Here is a 13,297-nt window from a genome sequence, read left to right on the forward strand (position 1 = left end):
TAAATCCGCCTAGGCCGCCTAGGCGCCCGCCTAGCCGCCTAGGCGCTAGGCGCTAGCCCGCCGCCCGACTAGCGCCTAGCGTTTTTTAGAACCTTGGTTTTCGCTGCTATAAATAGAGGAAGGAGCACATCATTCAGGGTTTCCAATTTAACACATAAATTGCCTTGCACAAACTTTCGCTCTACGCGAAACCTCTTAACAACCTTGAGATTTTTATTTTCTTTTTCTCACTGACACATCTTCAGTTTGGATAAATAGCACTGTGAAAGCAACCAGTGGCATATTCAGTTTGGATAAACATCACTGTTATCGTAAAATCAACCGATCGTGGAACACCTTCAGTTTGGATAAACAACATTGCGTCGAAGCCTACTGGTTATCTATCCAAGTCTTGGTTAAGAAGGATTTTCGAGTTCTTATTGGCAAAGGTCATCTCACTAGCCTTCTCGGCAAAGTGAGGTGTTACAGATTATTAGGTTCGGCGCATTGAACGCCGAGTTGTTTTATGATTAGATATTCACAAGTAAGTTTTAGAGTTCGACATTCTGACGGTCAAACCACATTCACTATCAAGATATACATCTCTTTTGAGTACTTGTGTCTGTATATTCGGCGTGCTTATACTCTTACGAATATAATCACCGTGACCGAACCCGACGCCGACGATCCTTGAACTTCGCAAGACTAGCAGCCTTATCTTCAGGCTCTGAACCCGAAGGCCGAAACATGTTCCTTCCTCGGCCGCAGTCGCAAGATCGAGAAGTCAGCAACGTGCTCAAAGTAACATCAACACATTTTACTCCCTGCCTGAGCTAAGCCAACGAGTTGGCAAGCCTCGCACACAACCGAAGGACGTAGTTAGCTTATTAATTACTCGGCCTGCGCGCCATGTAGACTTGATAGTTTTTAGGATCAACAGAAGGATAGATTTTAATCTGGCACACATCACCTTTGTTATAATTTTAGGGGTGTGCTATCCACACACTCCTTTTTACTTCTCACACACTCCTTGTTAATTTATGTCTGTTGATCTTCTTCAATTCATTCGATCCGACGGCAGAAAACTAAAAAGGTGTGAGAGAAGTAAAAAGGGGTGTGTGGATATCACACCCCTAATTTTATAACTCACATTACAAAGACTTATCGGATGATAATTACTAACAATCTCTGGGAACTCCACTTTGGGGATTAAAGCAATATTCGTATGGTTAATCAATTGAAGTCTAGTACTATTTACAAAAAATCCTTTACCATGTTATACATTGAGGGGCCAACCGTATTCCAACACTCCTGATAAAAGCTAGCATGGATCCCATCATGACCTGGGGCTTTGAGCGAGCCAATACTTTTAACAGCATTCCAAATTTCATTATTCATTGGTATAGCTGTTAATTTACTATTTTGTTCATTTGTTATACATGGCTCCATAGTTTGAGTGACCAGCTCTGGTCATTGGAGGGATTTTGCCCTCATGTGAATCTCATTTTGAATTCATTCTCAAAGACTTACTCCATTCCCTCTCCTTTAGACCACCAAAAACCATTGTCATCCCGAATTTTGTTGATTTCATTTCGTTTCTTCCTTATTGTAGCACTCATTTGAAAGAACCTTGTATTTTTTTCGCCATTTTAAAGCCAGTTGGCTTTAGCTTTTTTAGCCCACATTACTTCTTCCTCCTTAAGAACTCGAGAAAGTTGTTCATTTATCTGAGTTTCTAATTGAATTTTATCCGAGAAGGCATTTGAAGCATTAGAATTGCTATTGAAAGACATAATTTCTTGTTGCACTATGTTAAGATCACTTAGGATCTTCTGTTTTCTTTCTTTGACTGAACCAAACACCACACGACTCCAGTTTCTCACAAGGAAATAAAACTTACCTAAATAGCCCCTAAAATGGTCAAGAGGGGACAACCCCTCATAGCTGCTCCAAGTCCCCTTCACAAAATTTTTGAAGTCACAAAAATAAAACAAAAATCAGTGAGCCATGACTAGCGCACCTGATTGAAAACTAGACGCATTCCACTCACAAGAGTGATAAAGTGAAACAAAACAATTAACGTAGCAAAATACATTTAAGTCACACATAGTACATCATGATAAGAAAAAAAAAAGTCTTTCACATTCGCAGAACATGTGTAGAAAGGCTAGTATATGTAATTTTTGCACTTACAAACAATTACCCATGTGCAATTTGTGTATAATTTATATACAAGTTACATAATCTAATCTATAAAGATTACAACTTTACAAATTACAGTGTACTTTAAATCAGATCAAGGTTGTGGGTAACTCTTTCCAGCTCGAGATTGTAGATATATCTGACGTTGGTGGTGAGGGTAACCAATCCTCTTCTAAACTTTGTTTGAATCATTAAATCAAATCAAGATTACTTATTGTTTATGGGGTCTGAAATTCTTCATTAATAAAGAAAAAACGAAAAGTTAGAATATGTTCTCGTTCTGATCGAGAAAGCAGACCGACCAATCACAAGAATTTGAACGTCTTGTCTCACCTCACGCACACGCACGCCACCACTTCCACAACAAAAAACAACTTACATGCCTCGAACGGTCAGACGACTCTCCCATGTGCTAATTCAAAACTCCCAACTGGTAAGAAGCACGATCAAGCGACGCAACCAAACCGGTTGCTTTTACGCCACAACAATTTCGTCAACCAAAGCCTTCTTGTTTGTAATCAAATTATTGAAATTATTGTTTTCTTGGGCTCCTGCAACTTGTCGGAGTATTCAGCCATGGATTCTGCTTCTGTGAAAACGTTCCTGCTCGATGTTAGAGCTTCTGCGAATTCGTTGTTGTCGCAGTACGAGCCTCTGGTTCTGGTTTCTGCTCCTCTCTTTGCTCTCCTGGTCGCTTCCACGCTTCAATCGGCTATCCATGGCCTGCAGGAGAAGGGACTCAAAGCCACACTCCTAGGGTTCTTCATGAGCTTCATCAAGTCAGTGACCTTTCCGCATAATAACACTCAGTTCTGCTAATATTTGTTAATTTTGGATATAATCCGTAATTGTAATTGTTGGGTTTTGTTTAATTTGGTAAACTGCAGGTTGGTTCCTGGCGTCAAGAGTTACATCGACGCTGAGAAGCAAAAGGTCTGTTTTTTATATATAAAGATTTCATCTTTAATTCAATTTCAATTTTATTTTTTGATTTCTGGTGCCAATTTATGCATTTTCTTGGGAGATGGAATATTAGTGCCCACAGAACTTTGCATTTTGTTGTCTCTTGGAAGATGAACATTCAATGCAGTTTGTTCAGAGGCTGTTGATGTGCAGTCAATAGCTCAGCTGTGATTTATTTTTTATTCTTAAGGGTTTTAGTGTATTAACTGTCTGAACTGGTCCCCCTCCCCTTAGTTCTTAACTGCAAAGAATTGAATTTTAAAGGGGGATTAATCTTCCTGAGACAATTTTCATCTCATGGCGGTAACATTTGGTCGGAATTGTGGATGTTGTTGAACAAGCAGGTTGTGGATAAGTTACAGTCTGGTGGTAAATCTGGAAGAGAAAGTTGGAGAACTGAATTGCCTAGCTCGGGGTTGGGAGTGGGAGTCATAGAGAAAATGAAAGATGAGAAAAGTAAAGATGTGGCTTGGCAAGGAAAATGCTCGGGTGCAGTGTATGTCTGTTATTTTTGCTGTGAAAATTGATGTTGAACTATTCATCAACACACTCATGTGTGCGTATATGATTTTTTTATTGTGGGACATCCTGAAAATTAGGTATGAGAACATGCCATTGATCGCATGGTGAAGTCAATGTGATCAATGGCGCAAGTCTCTGTTGAGGAGGTGTTGTGTATCTTTGTTGTGCACAAGAAAAACACCCTCATATGTATGTGTATTGATCGAGATTGTATTTATTTTCTGAGCTGAAGCTTGATTGTTTTTGGGTTCTTCTTTGCAGCTACATTGGGGGAAGCGAGGTTGAAGGACATTTTTCTGTAATTAATGAGGCATGCTCAATGTAAGTAGGATTATTTTACAATATGTACATTGGAGAAAGTGACTCATGTTTTACCTCTGGTCTGAACTTGTTTAGATTTGGCTTTCAGGTTTGCACATACCAATCCATTGCATATGGATGTCTTCAAAAGTGTGGTACGGTTTGAATCGGAAGTTGTTGCAATGACTGCTGCACTGCTTGGAAGTAAAAAGAAGTCTTCTGGAGGACAAATATGTGGAAACATGACATCCGGAGGAACTGAAAGTATATTATTAGCTGTGAAATCATCACGAGATTATATGAAAACCAGGAAGGGGATTAAGAAACCTGAAATGTATGCCATGTTACACTTCTCTATACTAACTGTTGTAGCATGTGAGGTTATTTATGTAACTAATTTTATTCCAGCGCAGGATAATACCTGAATCTGCTCACTCTGCATATGACAAGGCTGCACAATATTTTAACATCAAGCTCTGGCGTGTCCCTGTAAATAAAGAATTTCAAGCAGATGTCAAAGCAATTAGAAGACACATTAATAAGAACACCGTTTTGGTAATGTGATGTTCATACTTTCACCTGTATCACTGGTAACATATTCTAATGAAATTTTGTTGTATTTTATTGGATCCAAAAGAAGAAAGTCATCTCCATTTAACACATCGTACAATAATGGTGCTTTTCCTAACTTAAAGTTCTCGGTTGAGTTAAACTGACCTGGATTATTTTGATGCTGCAGATTGTGGGATCTGCACCTGGTTTTCCTCATGGCATTGTTGATCCTATTGAGGTATTTGATTTTTTTCAGAGGGGAGTGTTTTAAATTAATTTTTGGGAAGATCATTTGATCTTAGCTTTAGTTGTGTTCTCTTAGATTAAGAACTTCGAACTGAGAAAATATTGGAACTTCTTATACAGGAGCTTGGTCAATTGGCTTCTAGCTTTGACATCTGTCTGCATGTTGATCTTTGTCTTGGCGGCTTCGTATTACCTTTTGCTAATAAGCTCGGGTATGTTTTGGGTCTGCTAGAAAATTTTTGTTTATAACTTTGGCTATCTGAAATTATAATTTTTAATCGTTAATTTATCTATCGCAACTTTTATTTCAGGTATCCAATTCCACCCTTTGATTTTTCAGTGAAAGGAGTGACTTCAATATCAGCAGATGTACATAAATATGGGCTGGCTCCTAAAGGAACTAGCACAGTTCTGTACAGAAACCATGACATCAGAAAGGTTATCTACTGATGTTGGCGAAACTTTCAGAAAGCATTTGTTTGCATTTGATATAGCCTTCCTAATGTGTTTTTATTTTCATGTCGGTTCATTGGAATGCTGGGCTTTATGGCTTTCTATTTTCCATCTCAGCATCAATTTGTTGCTGGTAAGTTTTCATCAGAAAACAATGAATATCCAGTTAATGAGTTTTTCATCTGTTTTGGTTCATGAGTATTGTTTACTTAAGTGTACAGTAGGAGCTATCATTTGTGCTTCATATTCAAAAGCTATTGCAGAAATTGGAATTTTTTTTTTTAATTTGTTGTGTAAAGCGGGAGCCTTGTGCACTGGGTACGACCTTTTTGTTCTGACGGACTAAGAGCGCAATGGCGTTCTAGGATTCATATGGCTGACCCCACTTAGTGGGAAAAGGCTTTCTTGTTGTTGTTGTTGTTGTTGTTGTTATTGTTGTTCTGACAGACTAAAAGAGGAGAAAGAGTATAAGTAGAATAAATAGTTTTATTATTTGCTGGAGTTAACTTATATAACAATTGCTGATTTTTGTGTTCATCTTGTTTTTATATCCATGTTGCAGTTACCGAGTGGTCCGGAGGGCTATACGTGTCTCCAACCATAGCCGGAAGCAGGCCTGGTGGCTTGATTGCTGGGGCTTGGGCAGCTATGATGTCTTTAGGGGAGGAAGGTACGAATATAGTGGCCAGACCTTTCTGCTAATCTGAATATTTCATCAAATTCTTGTCTTGTGATTGATTATGTTTATTACTTTCCAACATTCTATAGGGTACTTGGAAAACACAAAAAACATCATGGAAGCATCAAAAAGACTTCAGAAAGGGTATTGTTTCCCTTTTTCATCAGATAAGGGTGTATTTGTTGTTCAGTTATTTTGTCTTCCTTGGGGGATTGGAAGCAGGGGTATTGATCTTCTGATAATATGGCAACTTTATGTGCAGAATAGAGGAAATTCCGGAGCTGTTTATCATTGGAAAGCCAGACATGACAGTTGTAGCATGGGGATCTAATGTTGTTGACATATTTGAAGTCAATGATATCATGTCATCTAAAGGCTGGCATTTGAATGCATTGCAAAGACCCAACAGGTAGGCTATGTGCGTATGTTTGTGTGGCTGCGTGTGTGCATGCGTTTGCTTCATGATTAGTTAACACGACAGTCAAGGTGTGAAACTTAATTCTTTTGTCTAATGTGCTCGACTCAGTATTCATATCTGCGTGACGCTTCAACATGTACCCGTCATTGATGACTTTCTCAGGGATCTAAGGGGATCCGTGAAAACTGTAAGTAGTTTTAAACTTCGCAAAATACCAAACCATCTCTACCATTTGATCACACCCCACTTTCATTCTGTACCGAAACCCGTTTATGCGTACATTAATTATCTGTTACCTCTTTCAGGTCAAAGAAAATCCAGGACCGATAAGCGGAGGGCTAGCTCCCATTTATGGTGCTGCAGGGAGGATGCCGGACAGAGGTATGGTTCAGGAGTTGCTGGTAAATTACATGGACGGTACATGCTAGTGATGCTCTCTGTCCACATTGTTTCTCATGCTTCATGTTTTGTGCCAGAATTCTTTGTTCACGTTGTAAGAAAATTATGTTTCCAAAAAAAAGGAATAAGAGACCAAAATCCATTTGTTCATTTTCTACAATTTAACCTCATGTTTGTGCCAATTTAAGGGTTCATTGTCTTAAAGACTTCCATGAAATATAAATGCGATCGTTTGCTGGAGCCTCCACAATTGTTTGTAAAATTGCACTGCGCAATCGTATGCAAATGCTTCCGTAGGAAGCAGAAGCACCTCTGTTTGTAAGTGCTTTTGCTTGAAGCGTTTCAAAAGAAAAATTTGTTTTTAAAATAAAACACTTGTAAATATCTGAAAAAACACTGCCAGAAGCGATCTTGGTATATGAAAACACGTTTAAGCCCTTCTAAAAGCGTTGCAAATGGGGCTTCAGGCTAAATTCTTTGGTTTGTACCTACAATCAAATATCTAAATAACAAGAATTAGATTGATCTGATTCTCTTTCCTTCTATTTTAAAGCTCTATGATTCCTTCTTTTTCCCATTTTTACTCAGCAAACACGCCATAAATTCTTTGCTTTGCACATCACCTTTTTGCCGGTAACTGGTTCCGTTCAAATTCCGAGTTTTATCACCGGCTGCTATGGCGGTACAAATCATGAAGTACGTTCGCAAAAATGTATATTTCTGTTATGTTTATTGATGGCAGTAATCTGCAGCTCATGTATAATGGAAGGATCAAGAAAACATAAATTCAAAATTTTTGATAACTATGATCACCAAGCAAAGTACATAATCGATCTTATAAGTTACATTCACCATTCAGATAGATTCATAAGAGGAATCAATGCCTCTTTTATTCATCTGTTCCATTCATGTTCTTTGATAATCATTACCAACAAGTAGAATCTCACTCTTACAAATAATATTGAAATCTGTAGGGAATCACTAATCAAGCGTCACAATTTGAAAAACCCAACTTTTGAATCTTCTCTTTTCACAGCTCCAAGACTAGGTCTACAATAAACACAACATAGATGGATCAGATCTAATCCTCGATTAAATTGATTCACAATTCAAATAATTAATACTCGATTCGTTTAGGCTCTTTACAAATAAGCATCTCAAAGCGTTTCTAAGTCAAACACTTAAAACACTGCTTTCAAGAAGGAAAAAAAAAAATAATATTAGACACAATGCGATTACTATTTTACCTGACATTAACAATTGAGGTAAGAAGTTTTTTCTTCATAATTTTAGGTCTCTTCACAAATAAGGCACATTTTCAAACAAAAAGACACTGACCCAACTATTATTGTACCCGACGTTAATACTTAAGATACGTGAGGTGTTATTTTTTAAAGTAATGTTACACTTATTATATTTGTCATACCACATTTGTAATACCTCTCAAATAGAGATAGGCCCACCAGCACATGTATGTTTTATCTCTATTAGAGAGGTGGTACAAATATGGTATGGAAAATGTGGTAAGAGTATAATTTTTGTATTTTCAATAGTTTGATTCCGAAAGTGTTTCTTGCTAACATTAACGGTTGTTAGAGACTATGCTATTAAGTATTCATTTTTAAATGCTGTGCATGTAGTCATTGTTGAGGAAAGACCAAGATCAAACAAAGGGGGTTGAACTTGATTGGTACTCGACAATGTATTTCGAAATGAATTAGTGCATAGTGAACTTACAGTCAGCATCCGTTTTGATCCAGTGCTCCCTGTTATCATTTGAATCCATGCCGCTAAGCGCGATTTGGGGCGGGTTTGATTGGCTCTTGTAGCGCCGCATGCTCGGATTTGAAGAAAATCCTTGCTGAGGATATAAGATGATATCATCCTCCTGATCTCCATTGCTGTAAGTCCCCTCACTGCTTGTTTTCTTCTTGGTTTGGTTCCTTTCGTACTTACCACGTTTTTGCTGAGCCGCCGAGGTTTCAGGGTGAACTTTTCTATGAAACATGTGAAGGATCTACACATAGATTTTATAGAAGTATATATACCCCAATTCAGTTCAAGCTACTCTTTCGGTACGAAAGTGCGGAATATAACACGTAAAATATTTGATGTAATAACTTAAGAAGCAAAGTCTTTCCGTTATTTTCGTTAGAGGTACCTTATTGAGTTTTGTTTCTGCTGAAGCGTGATCAGCAGCTCCGCCGGAGCCACGAGAAGAAGCGTGAATCATTTTTTTCTTGAGCATCTTTTTCATCAAGTGCATGGCGGACTTATCCGCTTCCTTCTCTGCTCGCTTCTCCTCCTTGCTTAATTTTGCTCCAGAAATCTCCTCTGCCAATTTAGTCCTCTGAAATAGCTCACCAAGGGATGTCCTGTGTTCCTTCTTTGTCACGCTTGTTGTTTCAGACAATTCATATGCCGACCCGAAAAGATATCCCTGGAGCGGGCACACTGCAGTTCCATTGATCCCGTTGCTCTCTCCGCCTTCCAGCGCCTTCCCACTAAGCGTAATGGTGCTTCCATGGCTACTTCTTCCATTGCTGACATAGCTGTTTCTTCCAGATGAATCATTGCAAATATCATCCTTCGCCGGATCAGCCACCAACTCTCTCTCCAATTCATCATTGATGAGCTTCAGCTCGTTCTCCGTGGCCTCGGTTTCTTTTTCGGTTATGTTCTCCACAGAGATTCCAAGCGTTGGAGTTGATGGTTCAGTGGTCACTTGGTCCGAGCTGCCAAGAGTACCGATTGCAAGAAATCCATGGAAGTATTCAGATGCTTCAGCAGATGATTCTTCTTCGTAGTATTCTTCTTCTGTCCTAGCTGCTTCTAGACCGTTGAAAGATTTTCGAACGTGCTGATCTCTCGGGGCTTGTTTAAAGGGTTTCGTGCCGCAGTTTGGTTTCGGATAGTATTGTTGATCGTCGAGCGATGGCTGCCCTGAAAGACAACCACAAGAATGTTCTGACACAAAAAGCATTGTAAGGAACTTGCTGAACATGCCGGTATGAACATCTCGTCTCTAATAATGAATCTTACTGTTATGCATAGTATCTCATGTGATTATAATTGGTTCTTTAAACTGTTTTAACTGCATTTTTGGGAGTGAATTTCTTGTGTTACAAGAATGTATTGTCTGTGAGGTATCACGCGACTTACCAACGACGAAAACTTTAAATGGATCGTTGCTATTCTGCCGAAACTTACGATGCATCCAACCTAGTAACTGCAACATCGGCATGCAAGATCAGCTTATAAATCACAATTACTGAAATGAGGATAAAAATCAAATAACAACATCATATTGATCAAATTTACGAAAATTCTATTTACTATGGTGTATAATATGCACTTGAGGAATGGAGCATTAGATGTGCACTCAAGATTCCAACGGTCACAAATGTTAGAGTATATTATGCAATGGTGGTATTCTATAAAATCCTCAAATATTGATGAGTGTATTGGAAAATTCTCGAAAAGTGATAATTTCCACAATTCAAACTTTTGTTTCCATAATTTCAGCCCATTTCACAAACGAATAAGAGAATACTAGGGTTTTTCTTTCTTACCTTCATCTTGTAACCTTTCTTTTAGATGACTTGAGCTTTGCTAGGAGAGGCTGAAAGTGTAACTTCTTTTCATTACTAGTCAGTCTTTATGCTTATTTATGAATAAGGTGTCAAATGCTTACCCGAAAGCCTCCAGCCTCTGAAGAGAATGAGGGCAGAGAAGTACAAACAGATAGTTACAAACCTGGGCTGGCTATCCTTTGTCAAGATCAAATCAAGAGGCCAATGGTTGCAAGTGGGTCCCGACCCCAAATACGTTTATAATGTGAGATTGATTGTAGGGTTTATATATATATATATATATATATATATTATTGTGTGAAATTTGTAGGGTTTATATTTCATAGTATCAATTTGTGGTGAATAATTCAGGGACAACCACTTTATATCTTTCTGTACAGTAATACACGAATGAGGATCCAGAAGATTCTTTAATCGTATCCATTCATTGTATATTGTAAGCAGTGGTGAAGCCAGGATTTGTCGAGGGGAGGGGTGAAATTCAAAAGAGTGTAAGGTTGAATCGAAGCGTTTGCTTTCACATTGGAGAGTGCAAAGTTTTGAGTCAATATTCATAGCAGAAAATAGTCTCTCCACCAAAGCATTTGTAAGCAAAAATATCAAAGCCAATGTAAGAAGCTTAAATTGGCTAGGATTAGATCCTAAAAAATGTTAAGCGCTAGTCAAACAATGGACTAGAACCTAGCATCTAGGTGCCTAGGCGAGATCTAGGCAGGAATCCAGATGAATTTAAATTAGGTAGTCTTAACGAAACACTCATGGTACTGTTCACTTTTAATGTTAAAGACATTTTTACTCTAAAAAGTCACTCTTAGTACTATTCACTTACAACACATTTTTGTTCTTTTGGTTAAAACTCAAATTTTTTCAAACTCTTTCCATTAATTTTCATATTATTTGAAACATGAAACAAGTCCTCAAAGTCACATCAGAAATTCATTGAAAGTAGTGATGGCTAGAAAAAAAAAACATACAAATTTGAGTATGAAATAACCTCCTCCATATTGTATTAACAACATTAAGGTAATTTTAGTATTGAAAGTCTTATTTTATGTGGTATTTTGCGGGTATGGTTTATCTAAAATATTTCATTGAAGCACTTATGTTTTTAAAGTATAATTAGGGACCAATCAGAAGATCAAATCAAAAGAAAGAGAGACCAAACCAAACCATTTAACCAAAAACAAAGGAACCAAGTCAAATGGAAAAAAGATAGAAGGAAAAAGAAAAAAAATAAAAAGGGGAAAGGAAAAACGGTGAAAAGCAACAAAAGAAGGATAGAAAAAAAAAAGTAACAAAACGCAACGTTTCATTTAAAAGGAATGCTGAAACGACGTCGTCCGGTTCAAGATATTTTTAAAACAACTTTTCTTTTTTGTTCTTCCACGCGCAGGAGTTGCCCTCCTCTGCAACAAGCAGCCCACCGACACCATGGCTCTTTATGTGGCTTTTCGACTATCGAAGGGGTGGATTCCTTGCTCTGCATGTGAATTTCCGATGACCGGAGGGGCAGCCGCCCCTCCTTGCCCTGCTGTGGCTTCGCCACTGATCGTAAGGTTAATTTTCGTCAGGTATTATTTGTATTCAATTAAATAAAAAATTTAAAATAATTTATGACCGCATGATGTACGATGAATGGACATGAAGAAAATCCCCAGATCCTCATTCGTTATACACGACTCCACACACATATGTCAGTGTGTGTGTGTGTGAATGTATGTATGTGTATATATATATATATATATATATATGGAAAAAAAAATTAGTATGTTAACCTGATCAATTGGTTATAAGGATAAAGTACCCTTTTTTTTATGCACTCGTGTTTAGTCTTGTTTGTAGTTTATGTTAAATTTATTCAGTTCGATGATTAAAAATAAGGAGATGTGTGTGAAACAAAAAAAAAATGTATGAAAATCAACTCCCTTCTATTTATTTGGAGTTGAATGATCTCTTAATATAGAGGAGCACGTACCTTTTTGAGAGTGTCTTGCCCAACCACGTAAGACTTGCTTACTAAAGTTTTTCTCCTCTAATTATTAATTGCTTAGATTTCTAAATAGGACTGAGATTTTCTTCCCTCCTCTTTCCATCCCCTTCCATCCCTCCTCTCGTATTCTCTATTTTGTCTTTCTATAAAAAAATTAATATAAGATTTTGACGTGACTTAATCGTGACCGTTCAAATAGGAGATGAGGAAAAAAGAGAGAGGAAAGAATCATACTCCTTCTAACTATGGTATTTGTGCACGTCCTATTTTGAAGAAAATGCCCATATCAGTAACCATGTTACAATGGGGCTTCCCGCTTTAATTATCATGTTCATGCACATGCTTTCTGCAGAGGATGGCAAAGTAATTTTCATTCAATTATTTCTACTACTTCGTTATTTTACTAGCTAGGTATAATTGTTGGGAAGTCCCTAACTTGAACAGTATGGTCAGCAGGGAATATTTTGTCGGACCTCATTGGAGCCAAACATAAAATTCGACAATTAAGTATTTTTTATATTAATGGGGACACAATATAATTCTCTACTCTTTGATCAGGTAGAATACAAATAATATTTCGGTGTGAGTAGTGTGACAATCATACTACTACATGGCATTACTTATCTACTTATGTCATAAGATTTGTGTGCATTTCGAATAATGTACCTAGATTCATGACATATGAATTATAACACATGGATAATAATATTGCACAACGATAACGGTAAGACTCAAATTAAGTTTCTTGTAAAATACTTCTAATAGTAGTATTCCTCTTCACTTATAAATGAGATGTCTTAGGTTTGATTCTTATTAAAGGCGAATTGAACCACATTATTGCTAACCCATTGTAATGCTAAGCCCACCTCCTTCCCCTTAACGTAAATAATATCGTTTGTTAAAAAAAAAAAAGAGCTTAGCTGATAAACCATGTTAAGATACGATTGCTTTTTAATCTTCAATTATAAGGTTGAACACGTTTTGGAAGTTTATTTTATTTT

The 13,297-nt window shown here is 37.5% G+C and overlaps 2 protein-coding genes across 5 annotated transcripts; one reads left to right on the top strand and one right to left on the bottom strand.

Annotated features, from left to right (window-relative positions):
* The first annotated feature begins 2,511 nt into the window (after nucleotides 1–2,511).
* On the top strand, nucleotides 2,512–6,863 carry LOC126596870 (sphingosine-1-phosphate lyase). The gene is made up of 15 exons (XM_050263542.1): nucleotides 2,512–2,960; nucleotides 3,069–3,114; nucleotides 3,489–3,640; nucleotides 3,928–3,987; nucleotides 4,076–4,300; nucleotides 4,380–4,521; nucleotides 4,706–4,756; nucleotides 4,885–4,976; nucleotides 5,076–5,202; nucleotides 5,335–5,350; nucleotides 5,780–5,887; nucleotides 5,986–6,040; nucleotides 6,159–6,305; nucleotides 6,423–6,501; nucleotides 6,620–6,863. Exons 1-15 carry the CDS (start codon nucleotides 2,758–2,760, stop codon nucleotides 6,740–6,742), a joined length of 1,626 nt encoding a protein of 541 aa, XP_050119499.1. The 5' UTR covers nucleotides 2,512–2,757; the 3' UTR covers nucleotides 6,743–6,863.
* A 628-nt stretch (nucleotides 6,864–7,491) lies between these two features.
* Nucleotides 7,492–10,425, bottom strand: LOC126596871 (protein LAZY 1-like). Of its 4 annotated transcripts, none has more exons than XM_050263545.1 (6): nucleotides 10,408–10,425; nucleotides 10,286–10,335; nucleotides 9,876–9,942; nucleotides 8,875–9,680; nucleotides 8,451–8,730; nucleotides 7,492–7,763 (listed from the first exon to the last, which is right to left on the bottom strand). In XM_050263545.1, the coding sequence occupies exons 2-6, from the start codon at nucleotides 10,289–10,291 to the stop codon at nucleotides 7,744–7,746; spliced, it is 1,179 nt and encodes a 392-aa protein (XP_050119502.1). In that variant the 5' UTR covers nucleotides 10,292–10,335; nucleotides 10,408–10,425; the 3' UTR covers nucleotides 7,492–7,743. The 4 variants fall into 4 exon arrangements, with proteins under 4 accessions (XP_050119502.1, XP_050119504.1, XP_050119501.1 ...); XM_050263547.1 differs by having other exon boundaries at nucleotides 8,875–9,656; nucleotides 10,408–10,424; XM_050263544.1 differs by having other exon boundaries at nucleotides 10,286–10,420.
* Nucleotides 10,426–13,297: the final 2,872 nt, after the last annotated feature.

Source organism: Malus sylvestris, chromosome 13, assembly GCF_916048215.2.
Source record: "Malus sylvestris chromosome 13, drMalSylv7.2, whole genome shotgun sequence".
NCBI classification, from domain to species: Eukaryota; Viridiplantae; Streptophyta; class Magnoliopsida; order Rosales; family Rosaceae; genus Malus; species Malus sylvestris.

Excerpts from the sequence above, each read along its gene's own strand:
- LOC126596870 (XM_050263542.1), top strand. The coding sequence starts at position 2,758 with ATGGATTCTGCTTCTGTGAAAACGTTCCTGCTCGATGTTAGAGCTTCT. Across the intron at positions 4,977-5,075 it reads CCTTTTGCTAATAAGCTCGG|GTATCCAATTCCACCCTTTG; the intron begins GTATGTTTTGGG and ends CTTTTATTTCAG. Across the intron at positions 6,502-6,619 it reads TAAGGGGATCCGTGAAAACT|GTCAAAGAAAATCCAGGACC; the intron begins GTAAGTAGTTTT and ends TACCTCTTTCAG.
- LOC126596871 (XM_050263545.1), bottom strand. Across the intron at positions 9,681-9,875 it reads ATTTAAAGTTTTCGTCGTTG|AACATTCTTGTGGTTGTCTT; the intron begins GTAAGTCGCGTG and ends TTTTTGTGTCAG. Across the intron at positions 8,731-8,874 it reads CAGAAACAAAACTCAATAAG|ATCCTTCACATGTTTCATAG; the intron begins GTACCTCTAACG and ends ATCTATGTGTAG.